This window comes from Zalophus californianus, chromosome 8, assembly GCF_009762305.2.
Source record: "Zalophus californianus isolate mZalCal1 chromosome 8, mZalCal1.pri.v2, whole genome shotgun sequence".
NCBI lineage: Eukaryota > Metazoa > Chordata > Mammalia > Carnivora > Otariidae > Zalophus > Zalophus californianus.
In genome coordinates this window covers 72,951,700-72,976,634 of record NC_045602.1, presented here as the reverse complement: position 1 = coordinate 72,976,634, position 24,935 = coordinate 72,951,700, and the positions used below count along the sequence as shown (strand labels likewise).

General features: G+C 40.8%; 1 protein-coding gene across 1 annotated transcript; it reads left to right on the top strand.

Annotated features, from left to right (window-relative positions):
- Positions 1–3,802: 3,802 nt before the first annotated feature.
- On the top strand, positions 3,803–17,680 carry EPCAM (epithelial cell adhesion molecule). Its single transcript, XM_027624208.2, has 9 exons — positions 3,803–4,081; positions 6,687–6,794; positions 7,078–7,324; positions 8,290–8,355; positions 10,199–10,262; positions 11,875–11,976; positions 13,472–13,672; positions 15,564–15,608; positions 17,232–17,680. The coding sequence occupies exons 1-9, from the start codon at positions 4,006–4,008 to the stop codon at positions 17,271–17,273; spliced, it is 951 nt and encodes a 316-aa protein (XP_027480009.1). The 5' UTR covers positions 3,803–4,005; the 3' UTR covers positions 17,274–17,680.
- Positions 17,681–24,935: the final 7,255 nt, after the last annotated feature.

Genomic DNA, 24,935 nt, shown 5'->3' with positions numbered 1-24,935 from the left:
CCCTCTGCTGCCGCTCCCCCAGCTTGTGCTGTCAAATAAATAAAATATTAAATACACACACGCACGCACACAAACCTTAACTTTTTTTTAAACATAAATTAACCTATTGATTATTGGCTAGCAATGTTTCAAATGGTGTAGCTTCTACTGGTCTTTCAATTCCTTCAGTCTCCTGATGGCAGATTTTACTGTGATGGCAAAAATGGTGTCATAGGTCCAGGCACTACCAGCCACCGTTTTCATGAAAGAACCACAATGCCAGATTCCCCAGAGCTGGTCTTTTCATCCGGGTTTTTCTACAGAAGGAGCAAGTGTACTCAGTGTGCTGGCTTATTTCAATTTTCTTCACCATTTTCCTGAGGGAGGCACTATAATGGGTCTGCTATTTACTGATGGCTCCGACCTTCTTGGAGCGTTTGGCCATGTCGCCCCAAACTAGGTCCCAGCCCAGGGAGTCAAAAATTTTGACCCTTACATCATACACAAAAATTGACTTGAAAGAGATTACAGATCTAAACTTAAAACCTAAAACTATAGGCCACCTGGGTGGCTCAGTCAGTTAAGCATCTACCTTCCGCTCAGGTCATGATCCCAGGATGAGTCCTTTGCTGGGCTCCCTGCTCAGCAGGGTGTCCGCTTTTCCCCGCCCCGCCTCCCCCTCCCCTCCCCCCGGCTCGTGCATACTCTCTCTCTTGCAAAAATAAAATCTTTTTTTTTTTTTAAGCTAAAACTGGGGCGCCTGGTTGGCTCAGTTGGTTAAGCGACTGCCTTCAGCTCAGGTCATGATCCCAGGGCCTGGGATCTAGTCCCACATCGGGCTCCCCCTGCTCAGCAGGGAGCCTGCTTCTCCCTGTCCCACTGCTGTTCCCCCTGCTTGTGCGCTCTCTCTCTGTCAAATACATAAATAAAATCTTTAAAAAAATAAAATTAAAATAAAAAATAAAAAAGCCAAAACTATGAAAGTTCTAGAAGAAAATGGTAAGACAACAAAACGTGGGATGATTTCCACATAATGGAGAGATGTGGGTAAGAGGCTTTGTAAGAGAAAAATAGTCTTCTACAGTGGAATATGAATAGATACCACATGAAACAGGAGAAAAAGCAGCTAAAAACAAAGTGGTTGCCTCTAGTGGAACAAGAATCAGTATGGTGAAGGGAGCTCCTATTTTTTATTTTAAATTCTGTGGGACTACTTGACCTTTATACTATGTACATGCATTTCTTTGATAAAAGTAAAAAAATCTACTGTATTATTTTTAATTACAATAGATATCACCTAATAAGCATCTACATATTAATGTACTAAACAGTGTACTAAGTATTATGTAGCGCTTTATATTTTATAAAAGAATTTCAAGGGTCCAAAGATATGAAAAAGGGTTTTTTTCATGGTTAGGGGTTAAAAGTTTTGCTTTGGAAACAAAGTTAATTTTTTTTAATGACAGATAAAATGACACTTGATAAAAATTATACCCATACATATATGTATATATTAAGGGGGACTCTAAATACACAAATGCAAACTCGTTTTATAAACCTAAACCAAACTAAGTAATATCCTCCATTTTACAAAGAATAAATCCTATGAACCTGATTCTTTAGGATATGTGAGTAGAATTAATGAACAGGTAGCATGAATACCAAACCATTAACAACGATTATCTAGGATTTCGTTTTCTGGATAGTGGTCAAGAACTTTCATTCTTCATTCTTTTTTTCTTTTTTTAAAGATTTTATTATTTTTATTTATTTTTTAAAAAGATTTTATTTATTTATTTGACAGAGAGAGACACAGCAAGAAAGGTTCGGGACACAAGCAGGGGGAGTGGGAGAGGGAGAAGCAAGCTTCCTGCCGATCAGGGAGCCTGATGCGGGGCTCGATCCCAGGATGCGGGGCTCGATCCCAGGATCCTGGGATCATGACCTGAGCCGAAGGCAGATGGTTAACAACTGAGCCACCCAGGCGCCCCTAAAGATTTTATTTTTTAAGTAGTCCCTACACCCAACATGGGGCTCAAACTTAAATCCCCAGATCAAGAGTTGCCTGCTCTACCGATTGAGCCAGCCAGGTGCCCCTCATTTTTCATTTTATATAATGTACTTTTGTTTTCTACCAATATATTACTCATGAAATAACAACAAAAAAAATTTTTTTAAGAGAGGGAGGCGAGAAGCAGAGGGAGATGCAGAGAGAGAATCTTAAGCAGGTTCCACCCCCAGTGCAAGCCAGACACTGGGCTCAATCTCACAACCCTTAAGATCATGACCTGAGGGGCGCCTGGGTGGCTCAGTTGTTAATCATCTGCCTTCAGCTCAGGTCATGATCTCAGGGTCCTGGGATCGAGCCCCGCCTCCGGCTCCCCACTCAGCGGGGAGCCTGCTTCTCCCTCTCCCACTCCCCCTGCTGTGTTCCCTCTCTCGCTGTGTCTCTCTGTCAAATAAATAAATAAAATCTTAAAAAAAAAAAAGATCATGACCTGAGCTGAAATGGGAGTCTGACACTTAACAGACTAAGCCACCCGGGTGCCCCAAAATAAAAAAAAAATTTAAGAACTAGCAATCCTTTATAGTAAATGTTTACACATTACACTTCCCTTGCCCATTTTCAAGAATAAAATTTATCCCATTTAAGGTTTCATTAAATTCACATATTATAGGTACGCACGGGCACACATGCACACACACACTCTAAAATCTATGTGAAGAAACTACTATAGGATATTAACTAGGTAATTTTCTTGAAAAAGTAAGGTAGTAGTTAGGTAACTAGGTAATTTTTCTTAAATTTTCTAATTGTTTTTTAAGCAACATGATTCTTTTCTCCAATGCTGATTATATGTAATATGATATAGTTTTACTTTATTTTTTTTTTTTAAGATTTTATTTATTTATTTGAGAGACAGAGAATGAGAGATAGAGAGCATGAGAGGGAAGAGGGTCAGAGGGAGAAGCAGACTCCCTGCTGAGCAGGGAGCCCGATGCGGGACTCGATCCCGGGACTCCAGGATCATGACCTGAGCCGAAGGCAGTCGCTTAACCAACTGAGCCACCCAGGCGCCCTAGTTTTACTTTAGACGTATCCCTGGGGCGCCTAGGTGGCTCAGTTGATTAAATGTCAGACTCGGATCTCAGCTCGGGTCTTAATCTCATGGTTGTGAATTCAAGCCCAGTGTTGGGCTCCATGCTGGGCATGGAGTCTACTTAAAAGAAAAAAAAAAAGTATCCCTTACATAGTCAAGAAAAAGTCATAACCAAAATCCCTATTCAATCAATATTTTGTACTACCCATATATATACATTGTACTACATATATATATATATACAGGCGCGCCCGTCAACTTTTTTTTTTATTGTGGTTTGGACGCTACTCCCGCTTTCCTTCGTAGTCCATTTTAGCTTCCACCTTCCTCTCCCCAGACCTCTCACTCTTTCCTTCAGGCCCCATTTCTTCAAGGTTTCAGCGTCGTGCTCCCTCTAGTAAAAGGAAGACTCAAGTTTTTCTCCGTGGCCACCAAGGGTCCTTGCCAACTGTCACGGCCGCAGCCCACCGCCCTTCCAGCCCCCACGGACTGCCTCAGGAGGAAGCACCTGCTGGCCGCGCGGGGTTGGGCACCGCCCGCGAACACCTGGGGAGGGGGTGGCGCCCAGAAAGCCGCGCCGGGTGTGGGGGAAGGGCGCTGGCTCCCTCGCGTCCGCCCCCAGGCGGTGACTCACCGCCGGGGACCTGCGGACAGAGGTGAGCAGCCTGGGGCAGGGCCCGGGAGGCGGGGCCGCCAGGTCAGGCAGGTCTGCTCCGCCCCGCCGCGCCCGCAGAGTGCGCAGTCCCTCGGCGAGCTCGCGCCGTCCTCCTGGCAGCACTCGCCGCCGTCCTTCCGACGCGGACCCGTGCGTCCCAGGCCTCGCGTCCCCGGACGGCCAGCGGGCTCCAGGCACCCCGCTCCCTCCACGCGCCTTCCCGCGAGCCCCCAGCCCGCCTCGCGCCCCTCTCGACGACGCGCGCGCACTATGGCGCGCCCCCAGGTCCTCGCGTTCGGGCTCCTGTTCGCGGCGGCCACCTTGGCGGTGGCCATGGCTCTTAAACGTAAGAAGCAGAGCTGTGGGCTTGGGCCGGGCGGGGGCGTCCCTCGGCATCCGAGACGGAGATGGTGGTGGAGGGGCTGCGGCAGCCCAGGTCCTCTGCGCAGGAGGCGGCGGGAAGGCGCCCTTTCGCACGGCCGCGAGGGAGCCTACTCGCTTCGCCGCTTTGCCCTGCTCTCCAGGAAAATGGCCCGCAACAGTGGCGGGGGGCAGGCAGGGAACGGAGTGGCCACGTCCGGGGACTTCTCGGCCTCGGAACGGGCCAGGACGGCCCAGGGCGGCGCCGTGGCCGCACGCCGTCTGGGCGCGCCCACCTCCTCGGGCCGGGCGCGCGCCTGGGGTCCTAGCGTGGCAGAAACTAGCAGCCGCGGGGAGAGGAGGGGAGTCGGCGGCCACCAACCGCTGGCCTGCCCCTCCCCTGGGCACCTGTGGCTGGCCCCGGATATGGGTCTCGGGCGGGGACAGGTAGCTGCAGGGAGGCCGCCGGGGCCGCCACGCACCTGCGCGCGGGAGCAAGTCCTCCTGGGCCTTCAGGACCTCGCGTGTGAGTGTGGGTGCTTCCCCTTTTTTAAGGATCGTGTAGGTAATGCCAAGTTTATTGTAGGGAAACCAGAAATACCGATACCTGTACAGAGTAAGAACAAAAACCAATCCACAATCCCAACACTTCAAGAGAATCCCATTATTAACCCCAGTATATTTTTCTTTTAGACATTGCTGTAAACATTGCCCTAAACCGAAACACAGTTTTATATCTTTTGTGTGTATATGTGTTTTTACTCCCACATAACATCCAGAGTTTTCCATTTCTTTTAGTCTTGGAAATTGCGATGTAAGTGGTGACGGAACAGTCTCTGGTGTGGAAGGTCGCGCCCATATCCACATATTGGGCATGTGGTTTGATTACAGTTTTCTTAGTTTGGAATAAACATCTTGTCTGCCATCTCTTGATGTTTTGTAAGAAAGTGGCAGTTGGCCAGAGCTTTCTGGAAAGGAGACCTTCACCAACAGCGCATGGGCCAAATTAATTACACTTTCAAAATAATGCGGTTTAATCAGCTCCTGTTTTTCTAGCTTCAGTCCAAGGCTAAGTACTTAATCTTAAATTTCTTTAAAGTGATGGTAGCTGCTATAGGTTCAGAAAAATCTGTACCTGATTGGTCTGTTTTAAATTTCACATCCCTTGGGCATGGAAAGGTGCTTTCGAGCCGTGGTATAGTAGAGTGCTGCATAAGGTTTTAACTCCTTGAGGGCAGCCACTATCTCCTTTTGTGATCCCAATACTGAGTTGAGTGCTGGATGGATTTTAGAGGTGGTTCATATTAATTATAACTTAAACAGGGAATAACTAAAGCCAACTTGAGATATGAAGGAGCAATACAAAAATTCTTTGTTTTGTCACTGTTTTTTGTTAATGATTGGGTTCTCTCAGATAGACAATTAAAAGGAATTAAGAGGCGCTTGCCAATTTGAAGTTAAAACAGCTTTTGAAATAGTCAAAGATACAACTTATTTTCAAATATTTATTTGAGAGGGAGTGCGCGTGCGAGAGAGAGAGAGAGAGAGAGAGAGAGAGAGAGAGGAGCAGGCGGAGGGGCAGAGGGAAAGGGAGAAGCAGACTCCCCCCTGAGCTGGGAGCCTGATGTGTGGGACTCAATCCCAGGACTCAGCCCAAGGCAGTTGCTTAACCAAGTGAGCCACCCAAGTGCCCAAAGATAAAACTATTAAACTGGCATTAATATCCAGGATAAGCTGTGTAATATCACTTTCAAAGTTGGGTACTAGAATTTAATTTGGTTAGGAAGGCAACAAACAAAAGTGCCCCCAAGTTCATATGAAAGTATAATTTTTCCAAGATAAAAAATTGCCCAAGGGTTGACTGTATTACCAGTAAGCTCAAAAGCAAGCATTTCTTTTTAAGAAAATGGGCTGGGAAGAGGGAGGAAATGTGAGTTATTCCAGATCCTAGAATTGGAATTGTTGTTTTTCGGGAAAAGAGTCAGTAGCTAACAAGCAGGTTTTGTCTAGCAGTACCCGAGGAGGGAAGGATCTGAGACTGGGAGTAGTATCATCATGGAGGCAAAGCTGAATATGATGTTTAAAGGGCTGTGTTATTGACTTAAAAAAATCAAAATGGGAATGCATGCAAATTAGACTATGTGTCTGTATAATATATAAACTATTCACCATAGTATCAGCCACTCAAATTACAGCTGAAAAATAAAACAAATTGCAGCTTAAAAATAAAACATTTTAGGGCGCCTGGGTGGCTCAGTCGGTTAAGCGTCTGCCTTTGGCTCAGGTCATGGTCCCAGGGTCCTGGGATCGAGCCCTGCATCGGGCTCCCTGCTCGGGCTCCCTGCTCGGCGGGGAGAGCCTGCTTCTCCCTCTGCCTCTGCTATTCTGCCTACTTCTGCGCTTGCTCTCTCTCTCTCTCTCTCTCTCTCTCTGTCAAATAAATAAAATCTTTAAAAAAAAAATAAAACATTTTAAGGCTTTGTGGCTCTGTAACTTAGGCATTATTGTTAGAGTATAATTTAGCTGAGACACCAGAGTTCATAGTTGGATTCACATTTTAAAATGGGATTTTGTTTTTTTGATTTATCTAGCATGTGTCTGTGACACGTACAAACTGACCACAAACTGCTCTTTGAACGTAAATGGTCTGTGCGAGTGTACTTCACTTGGTGCACAAAATTCCGTCATTTGCTCAAAACGTGAGTAGAATTATCCTCATTGCCTTTAAGTTGTATTTTGACTTAGCCTTCTTTAATTGACGTGTCTCGAGTCGGGAGGCATTTTTTGGGCTCAAATTTGAATCATGTTCTTTTGTCAAAATTATCTCATAGCTGAAGCTTTTTAAAATTGAGAAAGTGAACATGGGAACACATAAGTCTGCAATAATCTTTGGCTGTGGGAGTTTGGAGTTAAATTAAAATTTTTTTCCTTAAGCATAAAACTGCAGTTATTTTTCAACGTGACATTAAGCTTTCTTTACAGTGGCAACCAAATGTTTGGTGATGAAGGCAGAAATGACCCGCTCAAAGTCTGGGAGAAGAGTGAGACCTGAGGGGGCATTCCAGAATAATGATGGGCTCTATGATCCTGACTGTGATGAGAAGGGGCTCTTTAAAGCCAAGCAGTGCAATGGCACCACCACGTGCTGGTGTGTGAACACTGCGGGGGTCCGAAGAACGGATAAGGATAATGACGATGAAATATCCTGCTCCGAACGAGTGAGGACCTAGTGAGTTGGGCTGCCCGTGTTCTTGTTTTCATGCTTTTCAGTTTCATTTAAGTAAATTTATTTTTGAATATGTAATATGATTTGGTGGTTTAGAATTCAAAAGAAAGGAAAGGGTATGTAAACAGTGCAAAGTTTCCATTTTATCTCACCCCCCCATACCCAGTTTACCTCCACAGAAATGGTCACCAGTTTGTTATAGAACCTTCCAGAGATATTTAATGAATTCACTAGCAATATGTATTTCTTATTTAAAAATTTTTCCTTGTGGTAGCATACTAAACATGGTTTTCCTCTTCAGTTTTTCCTTAACACTGATCAGATTTGAAAGTTGGATTAGTGTTAAATGTATATGAAAAATTCAAGTTGTTTATATATTTGCTCATTTATTGTGTTTTAAAACGAGGTATGTTTACTCCTGAAACCAGTATTGCACTGTATGTTAACTAACTAGAATTTAATTTAAAATAAAAATAATAAAACCAAAGTATGGTTGTCTCAGATTTATACAGTAAAAAGGAACAGAAACACACTCAAGCTAGCTTAAGCAAAAGAGGTTTTATTAAAAGTGACTAGAGCTGAAAAGTCATCCAGACCAAGGCAGGCACTCTCTCCTTTGGTCTTCTGGAGCCTCATGGTCACTTTTCTGTCTCTCTCTGCCTTTTTATCTCTTCCCTTGAATGTGGCCTAGCATGACCAGCTAAGCCTTGGCTTTACATGATCTTGAGTATTGTGGCCCAAAGTCAGGGGTTGACCTGTTCGAAAGGGTGTTTTCTCCTGGATGAGTGCTTTATGAGCAATGTGTGGGGGCCAAGGAAGAAATGAAGGGCAAACCTATTGCATGAATCCTTTTCTGTTGATTGTACTGTAGTTCCACTTGGGAATTTTGCTATTAGCTTATTAGGAAAAGACTATAGAAGGCTGAGTTGTTATAGTCAATCATTAAATACTGTCTTTTTACTTTACAGCTGGATAATCATTGAACTAAAGCACAAAACAAGAGAAACACCTTATGATACGGAAAGTTTGAGGACGTACGTACTGTTAAGTGCATTATACTTGCACAGTTGGTACTCAGGTCTTCATTCTAAGCCATTAGAAACACTAAAACAAGTCTTAATGCTTTTTTATATTTGTGAAAAAATAAAATACTATAATGTTTTAACCTTATTTTGAAATAGTTGCAAGAATAGTAGATTCCTGTAGTACTCTTCACTCAGACTCACCAATGAACATTTTGCCCCGTTTTCTTTTTATATGTGTGTGTCTGTACTTTATATATCTACCCACACATGTATAGATATTTTTTCCCAGAACCATTTGAGAGCAAGTTGTAGATGTCATGCCCCTTTACCCCTAAATACTTTAGTCTATCTTTTCCTAGGAATAAAAGGCACTCTCTTTTTTTCTTTTCTTTCTTTCGTTCTCTTTCTTGTAATCTCTATGCCCAATGTGGGATTTGAACTCATGACCCCAAGATAAGAGTTGCATGCTCTACCAGCTGAGCCAGCCAGGCTCCCCAAAAGGCACTCTGTTTTGTAACCACTCTACAGTTACCAAATTCAGGAAATTTAATGTTAACACCATATTGTGCCAGTTTTCCCAATGTTGATCTTTATGGTAATTTTTTTTTCCCCTTTCACCCAGAACTCAATCTAAGATCATGTATTGCATTTAGTTGTGATGCTTTAGTCTCTTTTAATATGGAACACTGTCTTGGCTTTTCTTGATCTTTCATGATGTTGATATTTTTGAGGAGTATAGGCAAATTATTTCATAAAATGTCCCTCAGATTTGGATTTACCTGATGTGTCCTCATAATTAAATCCAGGTTAAGCTTTTTTTTTTTTTTTTAAGATTTTATTTGAGAGAGAGAGAGTACATGAGAGGGGGTAGGGTCAGAGGGAGAAGCAAACTCCCTGCTGAGCAGGGAGCACAATGCAGGACTCGATCCCCGGACTCCAGGATCATGACCTGAGCTGAAGGCAGTTGCTAAACCACCTGAGCCACCCAGGCGCCCCAGGTTAAGCATTTTTGACAGAAAAACTACATAAGTGATCCTATGTCCTTCTCAGTACCTCACATCGGGAAGCGCATGATGTCTTCTTGTCTCTTTATTAGTGATGTTAACTTTGATTAAGGGAATATCTATCAGGTTTGTAATGTTACTGGTTACTTCTTTGTAATAATTTTTTTGGGGGGGCACCTGGGTGGCTCAGTCGTTAAGCGTCTTGCCTTCGGCTCAGGTCATGATCCCAGGGTCCTGGGATTGAGCCCTGCATCGGGCTCCCTGCTTAGTGGAAGCCTGCTTCTCCCTCTCCCACTCCCCCTGCTTGTGTTCCCTCTCTCGCTGTGTCTCTCTCTGTCAAATAAATAAATAAAATCTTTAAAAAATAACAATTTTTTTTCAATTTTTTAAAAAGATTTTATTTATTTGAGAGAAAGAAAGAGTGCACAAGCAAGGGGAAGGGCAGAGGGAGAAGGAGACACCTTGCTGAGCAGGGAGCCCAACACAGGGGTCAATCCCAGGACCCTGGGATCATGACCTGAGCTGAAGGCAGAGATTTAGCCAACTGAGCCACTCAGATGCCCCACCTCTTTATAATTAATAAATATAATCTGTGGGCAGATACTGGGATCCTGCATAAATATCCTGTTTCTAATCAAACTAGAACTGAACAGTTTTAGCATCAATGGATGATTCTAGCATGAATCAATTACTATGATAGTTGCAAAATGGCATAACATTTTTAAAACAAGTTTGATTAATGACAATTCTAGAGCTTGAACTACCTGCTTAGTTAAAAAGTAGTGCTTCTTAAAACATAGTGCTGCTTAATGTTGTGTAGTACTAAACAGATTTTTAATTATTTACAGTGCACTTCTGGAGACAATCACAACTCGTTACCAACTGGATCCAAAATATATCACAAATATTCTGGTAAGATTTTTGTTTTTAATAAATGAGCTCTAGCAGGAAGTTAGTGGGATAGAATGGTTTGGGTATGACTTTTGGTAGTGGTTAAACTGCAATTGAATACAGTTTAAACCCTGGACACTTAATAATTCAAATTTCCTTGAATTGTTGTTTTCCTTCCATAGCCTTTGAATACCTCAGTTTTACCCTGAAGGAAAATGTAGTATCTCTGGTTGAAAAATACCTGAATATGTGATGGAACTTTTTTAAGGCAGAAAATTAATGTTATTTTTAAGGACAGGAGGGAATATACTTTTTTGCTCCTTAAAAGCAGAACATGGTAAATGCATATTGCATTTTGGATTGCATTTCTTTAGCATTTTATTTATTTTTTTAAGATTTTATTTAAGAGAGAGAGAGAGAGTGTGCAGCAAACACAGAGGGAGAAGCAGACTCCCCACTAAACAGGGAGCCCAATGTTGGGCTCCGTCCCACGACCCTGAGATCATGACCTGAGCTGAAGGCAGATGCTTATCCAACTGAGCCACCCAGGCGCCCCTAGCATTTTATTTTTAAAGTAGTCCTAACCAAATAAGATACTTTTTTGTGTGTGTGTTTTCTTTTGTTTTTTTAAAAGTAAGTTCTACAGGGATGCCTGGGTGGCTCAGTGGGTTAAGCGTCTGCCTTCGGCTCAGGTCATGATCCCAGGATCTTGGGATCAAGTCCCGCATCAGGCTCCTTGCTCAGCAGGGAGCCTGTATCTCCCTCTGCCTGCCTCCCTCTCTCACTCTCTCTCTCTGACAAATAAATAAAATCTTTAAAATAAATAAGTAAATAAAAATAAAAGTAAGTTCTACAACCAATGTGAGGCTTGAGCTCATGACCCTGAGATCAAGAGTCGTATGCTCTAGGGACTGAGCCAGCCAGGCACCCTCAACTAAAATGTTTGGGTTTTTTTTCTAATAAGATACTTTATTTTTTAAAAAAAAAGATTTTATTTATTTATTTGACAGTACAAGCAAGGTGAGTGACAGGCAGAAGAGAGGGAGAAGTAGGCTCCCCGCTCAGCAGGGAGCCTGATGGAGGGGGCTTCACCCTTACCCGACTGAGCCACCCAGGCGCCCTCAAATAAGATATTTTAATACCTTGTTTTTTTTGTTTTTTTTAAAGATTTTATTTATTTATTTGACAGAGAGAGACACAGTGAGAGAGGGAACACAAGCAGGGGGAGTGGGAGAGAGAAGCAGGCTTCCCGCTGAGCCGGGAGCCCGATGTGGGGCTCTATCCCAGGACCCTGGGATCATGACCTGAGGCGAAGGCAGTCGCTTAACCAACTGAGCCACCCAGGCGCCCTTTTAATACCTTGTTTTAAATTTTTTTTCAAGGGAAGAAAATACTCTTTTGAAAAGAAAATAGGCATCATCATTACCTTTAGTTGCATTGCTGTCTTATTTCCCTTGGAGAGATTTTAAAACCTCCCAAAGATTTGTAAATTATTTGTACCAAGTGGAAAGGAACACTGACAGATGTAGATTACAGAAAATCAAAAACTGAATATTCTAATTTTTGAACCATGATATTTTTACATGATTTTGGTTGTATTGATATTAATTTGTATTTTTTATTTTTCACCCAGTATGAAAATGATCTTATCACTATTGATCTGATGCAAAATTCATCTCAGAAAACTCAGAATGATGTGGACATAGCTGACGTGGCTTACTATTTTGAAAAAGATGTGCGTATAATCTTTCTTATTTTATTCCTGTGTTTAGAAATGTAATGTTGTCTGTCATGCCTCAGTGGATTTAAGATCTTTCATCTTCTTTTTCTCCACTTACACATCAACCACACCTCTGTTCTCCCAAGTGGTTCTTGTGCTGCAGTTAACTTCGTCCTCATCCCTCCCATGCATCTTTCTCACCCACCTTTCTGACCTGTTTGTTGTATATTTATGCCTTTTTTTCCAGTTCTTTTACCTAAAATATTTTCTCTCATAATTCTTACCTATTGCATCCTTGATCGTTACTCAGTGTGTGTGTATAGCCTTCCCCATTATAATGTCCATGAACAAGAGGTTATGTAAGAAATGCTGTGTAACTAGTGTGATTAAAATAATTTGTTTCTACTTTAATATATTATCAAAAAAATAAATAAACTTTAGGGGCGCCTGGGTGGCTCAGTCCATTGGGCATCTGCCTTCAGCTCAGGTCATGATCCCAGGGTCCTGGGATTGAGCCCCGCATCAGGCTCCCTGCTCAGCGGGAAGCCTGCTTCTCCCTTTTCTCTTTCCCTCTGACTCCCCCTGCTTGTGTTCCCTCTCTTGTGCTGTCTCTCTCTCTCTCTCTCTCTCTCTCTCTCTCTCTGTCAAATAAATAAATAAAATCTTTAAAAAACTACAAGTAAATTAACAAATTTTAATATGTTCTAAGTGAGCCATTTTCTTTTTTTTTTTTTAAGATTTTATTTATTTATTTATTTATTTATTTGAAAGAGAGAATGAGAGAGAGAGAGAGAGAGCATGAGGGGGGGGAGGTCAGAGGGAGAAACAGACTCCCTGCTGAGCAGGGAGCCCGATGCGGGACTCAATCCCGGGACTCCGGGATCATGACCTGAGCCGAAGGCAGACGCTGAACCAACTGAGCCACCCAGGCACCCCTAAGTGAGCCATTTTCTGATGAAACCTGGGATTTTCTCCAAAATAAACTGGCCCAGGGGGAGGGGGAAGGAAGGAAGGATGAAACCAAGAATGGATTGAAGAAGGTTGGCCATGTATTTATATTGTTGAATCCGGGATGATAGGGATAATGGGACTTCATTATACTATTCTTTCTACTTTCATATATGTTTGAAAATTTCTCACAATAAAGTTTTTTTAAAGTTTGAGCGCATGAGAGTATTACCATTGAAACCACAAAGATCCTTGACAGCAGTTCTTTCAGTGTAGAATTGACAAGTAATTCTGTGTGGCCATGGTGGATTTTCTTTTTCTTTTTCTTTTTTTTTTTTTTAAGATTTTATTTATTCATTTTGAGAGAGAGAGAGACAGAGAGAGCACAAGCAGAGGGAGAAGGAGTAGCAGACTCCCCACTGAGCCCGACGCGGGGCTCCATCCCAGGACCCTGGGATCATGACCTGAGCTGAAGGCAGACGCTTAACGACTGAGCCCCACAGGCGTCCCCATGGTGGGTTTTCTTAAATATTTTAAATTGCTTTTCTCCTTCTCAATACAGGTTAAAGACGAATCCTTGTTCCATTCCGGTAGAATGGACCTGAAAGTAAACGGGGAACAATTGGATCTGGATCCCGGTCGAACTGCAATTTACTATGTTGATGAAAAACCACCTGAATTTTCAATGCAGGGTCTACAAGCCGGTATTATTGCGGTCATTGTGGTTGTGACCCTAGCAGTTATTGCTGGAATCATTGTGCTGGTGAGTATAGAACTAGTCAGCTTTCCCTTGAGGACAATATTCTTCCAAGAAAAGGCGACAGCATGAGATCCATGTTCTACATCCGTGTTCTAGAACATATTAATGAAACAAAAACTTCATTTTTTTATAATTTGGTATAGTGAACGAATCTCTTGAATCTGGTCCTTTTTTATAAAACAGTCCTTTTCTGAAGCAAGAAAGGATACTAATCTGAGAAAAGCTCGTAGCCAAGCCCCTCACAGGCCAGTTACGTGGCCATCAGGCGACAAGTGTCCATCAGTTCTCTCGCCGCAGTCTACCAGTCCTGCCAACGTCAGTGCAAAATCCCTGAACTCCCAAACCATTGGACGAAATGCAACAACAGAACCCAATTAACATTAGCATGGAAAGGATTGAAAGTGGTAAATATGAAGAGCAGTTCTAAACAAAAGATTTACAAATTGAATTTAGCAGTGCTTCAGCAGAACAAGGTACTACCTGAACAGACAGGGTTTATTTTAGATGTAAGGATGCTCCAGCATTAGAAATCTTAACAACATAGCAGAATTCAGAAATACATTTGATGGTATGTGGGAACTTAGATTTTCGGTTCAATGGAATTATACTTGGCTCTCCATCTGGAAGAAAAAAATGTTGCATTCCTATTTGACCCCACCGTGGTGGGCCATATTGCCCACCTGTGTGAATGGCACATCATGGACAGTGCTGCACCCATTTTCAAACCCAAATTCCAGATGGATTATAGTCCAAAATGTTAAAAAATGAGAACAAATTTCAAAATTAATTTAGGAAATGTTTGTACAACCTTGTGGTAAAGGGAACCAAGTAAGGCAAGAAATCTGGAATCCATGAATGAAAAGATACATATTTGACTGAATTGAAATTAAACATTTTATATGGCAAAGATACCGTAAAGTGAAAAATGTCAATGTTCGGTTGGGGGAAAATCTCCATGATGCATAAAATAAAAAAGGTTGTTATGCATAATACATAATTAGTTCTTACAAATTGATGAGAAAATTAAACAATAGCAAAAGGCATGGATAGATGATTTACAGAAGAAATCCAGATGGGAAATAAGCACAAGAGAATCATAGAAATCAAATTGTCTCATAGAAACAAAAGCACAGGTTCTTAAGAAGCATGGTCAAGGTTATATATTGTGGTGTTGCCAGTAAGGATGAATCTGGAAATAACTTGTGTGTACGTCTGTGGGAGAACGGATGAGTAGATTGTAGAATATCCATGGTATGGAGTAAAGTTATTAAAAAGAATGAGTACAATCTATAGCTTTTGATCTGGAAAGGCTCCTGTGATGTGGATACAGACTGTGCAAAGAGAGAAATGATACTGTATTATCCCATTTTTTTAGACTGCCCCCCGTTTCCCAAAACTCATGCACATATGTTTTTGTGTATATTTTCATGAGGATGGAACAAAATGTGGAAGGATGCATACCAGGCTGTTGGATTTTATTAAAGATTATTCATGGTTTTCTCAGTGCAACTTTTTTTGTTTCCCTGGTTGTGTTAGGCTTTTTGTTGTTGTTCCAAAAGATTTTGGTTTAGCAGGGGAGGAGGTCTTGAAAGTTTTTTTGATTTTTTTTTTTTTTTTTAAATATAATATTCAGTGTTACATTAGTTTAGTTTCAGGTGTACAACATAGGATTCAGCAATTCTATACATTACTCAGTGCACCTCATGATAAGTGTAGGCTTTTTTTTCTTTTAGTTTAGTAGGGAAATTTTAATTTAAGAAATAACATCTGTGGATAGATTTGTAAGTTAAATTTGTTCAGATAGGAATTATGTCCATTAAAATATGTGTCAATTTAGATCAACTTTTTCTTTGGATAGCAGTTCTAAAATAGTAATCATTTTTCTTCCATTCAGGTTATTTCCAGAAAGAACAGAATGGCAAAGTATGAGAAGGCTGAGGTAAATGGATTACTTTATAAAAAGCCCCTTTTCTAATCTCTTACTCTTGATAATCATTGTACCTTCCAAGACACTGATAGGACTCAATTATACTGGAGCCCCTTTATAGTGTAGTTCTTAGGGTCTGTCTTTCAATGCTCCCTTACTTACATTCCTTTTTTTTTTTTTTTAAGATTTTATTTATTGAGAGAGCAAACACAGCGGGGGGGAGGGGCAGAGGGAGAAGCAGACACCCCGCTGAGGGGATACAGGACGCGGGGCTCGATCCCAGGACCCTGAGATCATGACATGACCCAAAAGCAGACACTTAACCAGCTGAGCCAAGGTGCCCCTTAACTGCATTCTCTTGCGTGAGATCCACAGCAGGCCAGCTGATACTGAGTTCTGTCTCAGAGTAGTGGGATAGGAAGCCTGCGAGTTTTGTTTGATAAAGTGTCAACTTTTAGTAGGGTCTTTTAGAGGCATACTCTATAGATTCATGTTAAAGAAACTCCATGGGACTGAAGACCTGATTCACTGTCTCTATGCCAGTGAAATCATCATTAAAAAAGACCTTAGTTTATGTCCTAGTGGATCAGTTGCATGCTAACTAGTCATGTACATTAGTGTGGAAACAAACTGTCGGATCGTTAGTGTGTCAGCCACTTGGATATGAAACATACTTGTTCCTGAACCCTGTCAGTAACATTTTCAGTACACCCACCAATTTTTATATATTTATGCATTTATTTGTATAGTATATGTACTTTTTACTAATATTTTACCAAGAAATTTTTATATATTATGCATTTATTTGTATATATGTACTTTTTACTAATATTTTACCAAGAAATACAGAAATGTAAAAGAATATTGAGAACAACCCAATAGAACTAGAAAGTTGTAAATTTTTTTCCCATACCATAGTTGATCATCTGGCTTACCTGGTTTGGTGACCATAGGTCTAGGGGATAGACTCTCCCTGAACTGAAGCATAACAGAAAGTGGAATGACAATGTATTATAGTGGTTAAGAGCAATATAGATGTGGGTTTGACCACTTGTTAGCTGCGTAGGCAAGTTATTTAACTTCTCTAAGCCTCCATGTTTTCCTTATCTATAAACTGGGGATAATATTACAGACCCGTTGTAAGGATTAAACAAAGTAGAGTGTATAAAGTATTGGTCCCATGCATGCCACATAGTAGAATGTTTGCCAGCATTGGTAGTTTCCGTCATCGCGTCTCAGCTCTGCCCGTAACTAGTTGTGTGATCTGGGACAAGTCACCTAATTCTGAACTTCAGTTTCCTCATCTATAAAATTAAAAGATTGATGATAGAAAATAAGATTCTTACTGGATGTAAAAATGGCATACATCTAATAAAGACCTTATCCGTTCTTACAGATGTAGCTCACCTGCTGCTTCCCCTGTCACTTTGACCCACCTTACCTCCAAATAACAGTTTGGGTCATGCCTTCAGTGTGTGCTTCCTTGTAGTACATTTTTCTCTTTCTCCAAATAAGGCTCATAAATGTGGGAGATAATCATCTTGCTTTCCTCTTTTTTTTTTTTTTAACTATTTTCAAGATGAACAAAAGGTTGGAAAATTACTTAAAATTTTTTCTCTTTTTCTTCTATTTCAGATAAAGGAGATGGGTGAGATGCATAGGGAACTCAATGCATAATGACTATAAATTGAAGAGTAACTACAAGAAGGGAAATTAGCAGATTGCAAGTGTATGAGCATGGGACAGAGATCTTTGAGGACTACTATTTTGCTAGTTAACATCTTCATCTACAGTGAAACCTGTACTCAGTATATAAACAGCTTCAAATTGACTCTACCAATCTTAAAATTTGACCACAGGGTCCTATCTTTGCAGATCTGATATAAAACCCAGAACTTGGACTGCATAGTTAAAATTATTTATGCCTAACATTGAGGTGTGTGCCTTAAGTATGCTTCCACAGTAGAGTTTCAATGACGCTGTCTCATCCATTTGTGATTGAAAGCTGCCTATCTACTTACTTTGAGTCTTGTACATATAAACTTTTTTTTTTACAAACTGAAATAAAACATTTTAAAACTGAATTTCCTAACTTTGAATCATTGAATCAAATGTCATAGTGTACACATAAGGTAACAGGTTGAAAAATGCTCTGAATGGGAACTACAAATTAGAGTTTTGTATGAGTACTTATAATCGTGTATTTAATAGAAAATGTATAACCTAAAATATGTAACTTCTAACAGGAAAATCAAACAATTTTATTCTGAATGAATCTAAGGTTCTGTTTTAAACAAATCAGCACTTTGGCAAACACTTAAGCCTTGGGGCAAAACTGATGGAGAATGTTGTGAACCATGAGTGCTGTGCTTGGTTGAATTAAAGCACCAGTCATTCAACATCTTACGTAGTGAGTAATTGTAGTACAAACACATTTTATATGAAGTTAAAGTATCCTGAAGTATTTTGCTTTCAATAGGAAATTTTTTAAAACACTTTGAAAAGAACAACATTAAAGAAAATGTAAAAGCTAGATTGAACACAGATTTTTATCTCTTCTGTAGTAGGCAGAATTCTAGGATGGCCTACAAGATTGCTTATCTCTGATGGATATGCCCTCCCCTAGAGTGTGGGTAGGGCCTGTGTATGTCCTGAACTGCCACTCCCAAGATGAAGTTACCTTTTATGGCGAAGGCCAGGAGATCTTTAAGTGCAGATGTGATTAAGATCCCTAATAACTCGACTGAATTAAAAGGGAGTTACAAGAGTGCCCAAAGGTAGGAGACAAGAAGTAGAAACTGTAGATGTGTTCTCCCGTTAGCCTTAAAGCAAACTACCACGTTGTGGAAAGGGTCACCTACCAGCAAACACCAGGCTGCCTGAAGGGAGGGCCTCAGTCCCACGACCTCAAGAACTGAATTCTGCCAACAACAACGGAACTTGGAAGAGGACCCCAGCTCCAGGTGAGATCACAGCCCTGGCCAACATCGCTGTCATCTCGAGACCCTGAGAAAAGGATCCACTTACGTGATGCCTAGGCTCCTGACCCATGGGAGCTGAGATGATAAAGATTTATGGTCATCAGATGCTGACTTTGTGGCAATTTGTTAGGCAGCAATAGAAATTGATACAGCTAGTAGGAAGTAAAGAAAATGGGAATAGATAACAAGGAGCAGCCATTACCCTTAGGGCTGAGAGAGCACCCAAGGAAGAGCTCTACTTCCTCCTAAACCCCACTCCCTGGGCTGAGATCCGGACCTTGTGGGAGGGCAATGGGGCTCCTTGAAGAGCAGGGAAGTGGCCTTGAGGCTGCACTGGAGGGGCTCAACTGAAAACCTGCTGGCTAGGACAGGAGTCCTCAAACTACAGCCTGGCCCACCACCTGTTTTTACATAGTCTGGGAGGTAAGAATGGTTTTGCATTTTTAAATATTTGAAAAGAATGTTCCCTGGTATGTGCAAGTGACATGAAATAAAAAATGTCAGTGTCTATCAATAAAGTTCTGTGGGAGTACAGCTACGCTTATTTATTGTGTGTGGCTCTTTTGCACTATAGCGAAAAGAGTTGAGTAGTGTCAGACCCAGTGGCTGGCACAACCTAAAATACTCATCCTGGTCCTTCACGGAATGAGCTTGTTGACCCTTGCTGTAGGGTGCTGGGGAAAAGCTGTTCATGAGGAGGTGTCCTTCCTGACACCAAAGGCCCTCCATAAAGCTGCTTTTTATAATTTGGGTGTGGGAGCAGGTACTCGGGGAAGCTGCTGACTACTGTCCCCTGCAGGAGCAGCCGTGTGCTGGAGAAGCCCTGGGGGCTGTGCCCTGGGGAAATAGCAGGTGTTACAAGAGGAGCGAACTACCCTTTCTTGCATGGTCTGTCCTGCATCCTCCACTGACAAAGCTTTGGGTGCATTTTTACAGAGCAGGCGAAAAGAGTGAATTTGCAGGTAAGAGGCAATAAATCGATAAGGACACGTTCTTCAACTCCATGCCCTCAAGTTTCTGTCCTATCTCTTCTGAAGACAACACTGACCTACTAATTGCCAATGGTCCTTTTTCCCCAGTGTTTAATCATGTGATCTCTCCACAGCTTATCATGATGACTCTCCCATTTCCTACCCCAGTATGTTGTTTACTGATTTTCTTCTTTAGCATAATTGGCATTAGTCTCCCCTGATTGTTTCCCTCTTCCACTCACTCTGAAACACTGATGTTCTCAGGATTTAGGCTTATTAATATTTTCTACTCCTGTGGATATAGTATTACTAAAAACTGTGCCTTTTCTTCTGTTAATCTGCCTTCTGTCAGTTTAATTCACATACTCCCAAGAACTGAACCTAAGAGGATAGAGGAAAGTTTGTCCTCTACAAATACACTTCTGATAGGTACAACATAATTTCATAACTCTTTTCTGTCATCCTAAAACATGCCCCCAAACTCCTCTAAAAATTCCCACTGACCTCCCTAACAAACTACCATTCCTTTGTCCTTTCTTATCAAACTTTCAATTTTTAAAAACTTTAATTCCAGTATAGTTCACATACAGTGTTATATTAGTTTCAGGTGTACTATAATTCTGTACATTACTCTGCTCACCACAATAAATGTACTCTTTATTTTTATGTAATCTCCACACCGAACATGGGGCTCAAACTCACAACTCTGAGATCAAGAGCCACACACTCTTCCGACTGAGCCAGCCAGGTGTCCCATTTCTTGTTTTTCATTTTATTTTAGCCGTTCTGACAGGTGTGAGATGATATCGGATTGTTTTGATTTGCATTTCTCTGATGATGAATGATGTCGAGTATCGTTTCCTATGTCTGTTGGCCATCTGTATGTCTTCTTTGGAGAAATAAATGTTCATGTCTTCTGCCCATTTTTAAATTGGATTGTTTGGTTTTCCGGTGTTGAGTTATATAAGTTCTCTATATATTTTGGATACTAACCCTTTATCGGATATCATTTGCAAATATCTTCTCCTATTCAGTAGGCTGTCTTTTAGTTTTGTTGATAGTTTCCTTTGCTGTGCAGAAGCTTTTTATTTTGAGGTACAGTCCCAGTAGTTTATTTTCACTTTTGTTTACCTTGCCTGAGAAGACACTTCTAGAAAAATGTTATTACAGCTGATGTCGGAGAAATTACTGCTTGTGCTCTCTTCTGGAATTTTTATGGTTTCAGGTCTCATATTTAAGTCCTTAATCCATCTTGAGTTATTTTTGTGTATGGTGTAAAAAATTGGTCCAGTTTCATTCTTTTGCATGTAGCTGTCCAATTTTCCCAATACCTTTTGTTGAAGAGACTGTCTTTTTCTCATTGGATATTCTTGCCTCCTTTGTCGAAGATTGACCATATAATTACGGGTTTATTTCTGGACTTTCTATTCTGTTCCACAGATCTATGTGTATTTTTGTGCCAGTACCATACTGCTTTGATTACTATAGCTTTGTAGTATAACTTGAAATCTGGAATTGTGATACCTCCAGCTTTGTTTTTCTTTTTCAAGATTGCTTTGGCTATTCAGGGTCTTTTGTGGTTATATACAAATTTTAGGATTGTTTATTGTAGTTCTGTGAAAAATGATGTTGGTATTTTGATAGGGATTGCATTAAATCTGTAGATTGCTTTGGGTAGTATGGACATTTTAACAATATTTGTTCTTCCAATCCATGAACATGGAATATCCTTCCATTTGTTTGTGTTATCTTGAATTTCTTTCATCAGTGTTTGATAGCTTTTTAAAAAAAATGTTTTATTTACTTATTTATTTGAGAGAGGAGAGAGAGTGAAGGAGCAAGCACGAGCAGGAGGGGCAGAGAGAGAGAGAATCTTGAGCAGACTCTACGCTGAGTGGTGTCTGACAAGGAGCTCAATCTCATGACCCTGAGATCATGACCTGAGCTGAAACCAAGAGACACTTAACCAACTGAGCCACCCAGGTGCCCCCATTCCTTGATAGTTTTTAAAGTACAGGTCTTTCACCTCTTTGGTTAGGTTTATTTCTAAGTATTTCATTATTTTTGGTGTAATTATAAATGGGATTGGTTTCTTAATTTCCCTTTCTTCTGCTTTATTATTAGTACATAGAAATGCAATGGATTTATGTACATTGATTTTGTCTCCTGCAACCTTACTGAATTAATTTATCAGTGCTAGTCGTTATTTTTGGTGCAGTCTTTAGGGTTTTCTGTATGTAGTATTATGCCATCTGCAAATAGTGAAAGTTTTATTTCTTCCTTACCAATTTTGATGCCTTTTATTCCTTTTTTTGTCCAGTTGCTGTGTCTGGGACTTCTAGTGAGAGAATAAAAGTGGTGAGAGTGGACATCCTTGTCTTGTTCTTGACCTTAGGGGAAAAGCTCTCAGTTTTTCACCATTGAGTATGATGTTAGCTGTGGGTTTTTTCATATGTGGCCTTTATTGTGTTGAGGTATGTTCCCTCTAAACCTACTTTGTTGACGGTTTGTATCATGGAATGGATGTTGTGCTTTGTCAAATGTTTTATTATGCATCTATTCAAATGATCACTGATTCTTACCCTCTCTCTTATTGATGTGATATATCATGTTGAGTGATTTGCAAATATTGAAACACTCTTGCATCCCAGGAATAAATCCCACGATCATGGTGCATGATTTTTTTTAAAGATTTTATTTATTTATTTTCCAGATTGAGAGAGAGAGAGAGAGAGAGCACAAGCAGGGTGAGTAGCAGGCAGAGGGAGAAGCAGGTTCCCTGCTGAGCAGGGAGCCTGATGTGGTACTCGATCCCAGGACCCTAGGTTCATGACCTTAGCCAAAATCAGATGCTTAACTGAGCCACCCAGGTGTCCTGAATGAATTTTTTTTTTTAAATAGGTGCTCTTATTTATTTATTTATTTATTTGAGACAGAGAGAATGAGAGAGAGAGAGAGGGAGAGCACATGAGAGGGGAGAGGGTCAGAGGGAGAAGCAGACTCTCTGCCGAGCAGGGAGCCCGATGGCGGCACTCGATCCCAGGACTCCAGGATCATGACCTGAGCCGAAGGCAGTTGCATAACCAACTGAGCCACCCAGGCGCCCCCTGAATGAATTTTTTAAATGTATTGTTGCATTCTGTTTGCTAGTATTTTGTTGAGGATTTTTTGCATCTATGTTCATCAGAGATACTGGCCTCTAGTTCTCTTTTTTGTAGTGCCTTTATCTGGTTTTGGTTTCTGGGTAATGCTGGCCTCATAGAATGCATTTAGAAGTTTTCCTTCCTCTTCTACTTTTTGGAATAGTTTGAGAAGAATAGGTATTAACTCTTTAAATGTTTGTAGAATTCACCTGTGAAACTGTATGGTTCTGGACTTTTATTTGTTGGGAGGGTTTTTTTGTTTTGTTTTGTTTTTTAATGTAGGCTCCACATCCAGCGTAAGGCTTTATTTCAAACACTGAGATCAGGAGTCACATGCTCTGCTCACTGAGCCAACCAGGTGCCCATGTTGGGAGTTTTTGATTACTGATTCAATTTCATTGCTGGTAATCAGTCTGTTCAAATTTTCTATCTCGTCCTGATTCAGTTTTGGGAGGTTATATATTTCTAGGAATTTATCTATTTCTTTTAGGTTGTCCAATTTGCTGGCATATAATTTTTCATATCCTTTCCTAATCCTTTGTATTTCTGTGGTGTCAGTTATTTCTCCACTCTCATTTCTGATTTTGTTTGAGTTACTTTCTTTTTCTGATGAGTCTGGCTAATGGTTTATCAATTTTGTTGATCTTTTCATAGAACTAGCTCTTGGTTTCATTGATCCGTTCTATTGTTTTTTCAGTTTCCATTTCATTTATTTCTGCTTTAATCTTTATTATTTCCTCCCTTCTCCTGGTTTTAGGTTTTGTTTGTTCTTCTTTTTTTTTCCTAGCTCCACTAGGTGTAAGGTTAGGTTGTTTGAGATTTTTCTTGCTTCTTGTGATAGGCTTGTATTGCTATAAATATCCCTCTTAGACATCTTTGGCTGCATCCTAAAGATTTTGGACCATTGTGTTTTCATTTCTATTTGTCTCTATGTATTTTTTGCTTTCCTCTTTGATTTCTTGATTTCATTGTTTAGTAGTATGTTATTTACCCTCCTTGTATTTGTCCTCTTTCCGGATTTTTTCCTTGTGGTTGATTTCTAGTTTCATGGTATTGTGGTCAGAAAAGATGCATGGGGGGCACCTGGGTGGCTCAGTTGGTTAAGCAGCTGCCTTTGGATCTTAGGGGCTTGGAATTGAGCCCCACATCGGGCTCCCTGCTCAGCGAGGAGTCTGCTTCTCCCTCTGCCCCTCATCCCACTTATGCTCACTCTCTCTCTCAAATACATAAAATCTTAAAGATGCATGGTATGACTTCGATCTTCTTGAATTTGTTCAGTTTGTTTTGTGGCCTAATATTTGATCTACTTTGGAAAATGTTCCATGTTCATTTAAAAAGAATATGTATTCTGCTGTTTTAGGATGGAATGTTCTGAATATATCTGTTCCAGTGTGTCATTCAAAGCCACTGTTTCCTTGTTGATTTTCATTTGAATGATCAGTCTATTGATGTAAGTAGGGTGTTAAAGTCCACTACTATTATTGTATTACTGTTTTAAAGTCTATTTTGTCTGATATAAGTATTGCTACCCTGGCTTTCTTTTAACTTCTATTTGCATAACAAATGCATCTCCCTCCCTTCACTTTCAATCTGCATGTGTCTTTAGATTTCCGATGAGTCCCTTGTAGGCAGCATATACATAGGCCTTACTTTTTTAAAAAAGATTTTATTTATTGGGATGCATGGGTGGCTCAGTCAGTTAAGTGTCTGCCTTCGGCTCAGGTCATGATCCTGGGGTCCTAGAATCAGTCCTGCATCAGGCTCCTTGCTCAGCTGTTTACAAAAGATTACAAAATATAAAGATTTTGTTTATTTATTTTATAGAGAGAGATGGAGAGAGCATGCAGGGGGTGGGGGTGGGGAAGGGGAAGAGGGAGAGAAGGAGAGAATCCCGAGCCGACTCTGCACTGAGCGTGGAACCTAACACTGGGCTTGATCCCATGACTTGGAGACCATGACCCACGTGGAAATCAAGAGTCAGACACTTAACCGACTGAGCTACCCAGAGGCTCCAAGATTACAAAATATTTTCAAAGCTATTACCTCCTTTAATCCTCACATCAATCCTGGAGGTAGGTATTATTATTACCATGCTGCCTCCCTCTGAACTGACTATTTAGAATGTGAACTAGGAAAGGGGAGAGATGAGATGACACTCAAAGACAAGTTATATAGAAGCGGTTATTGTGAGCCATAGTTCATTCATTTACAAACATTTCCTGCACACCCAATAGGTGCCAGGCC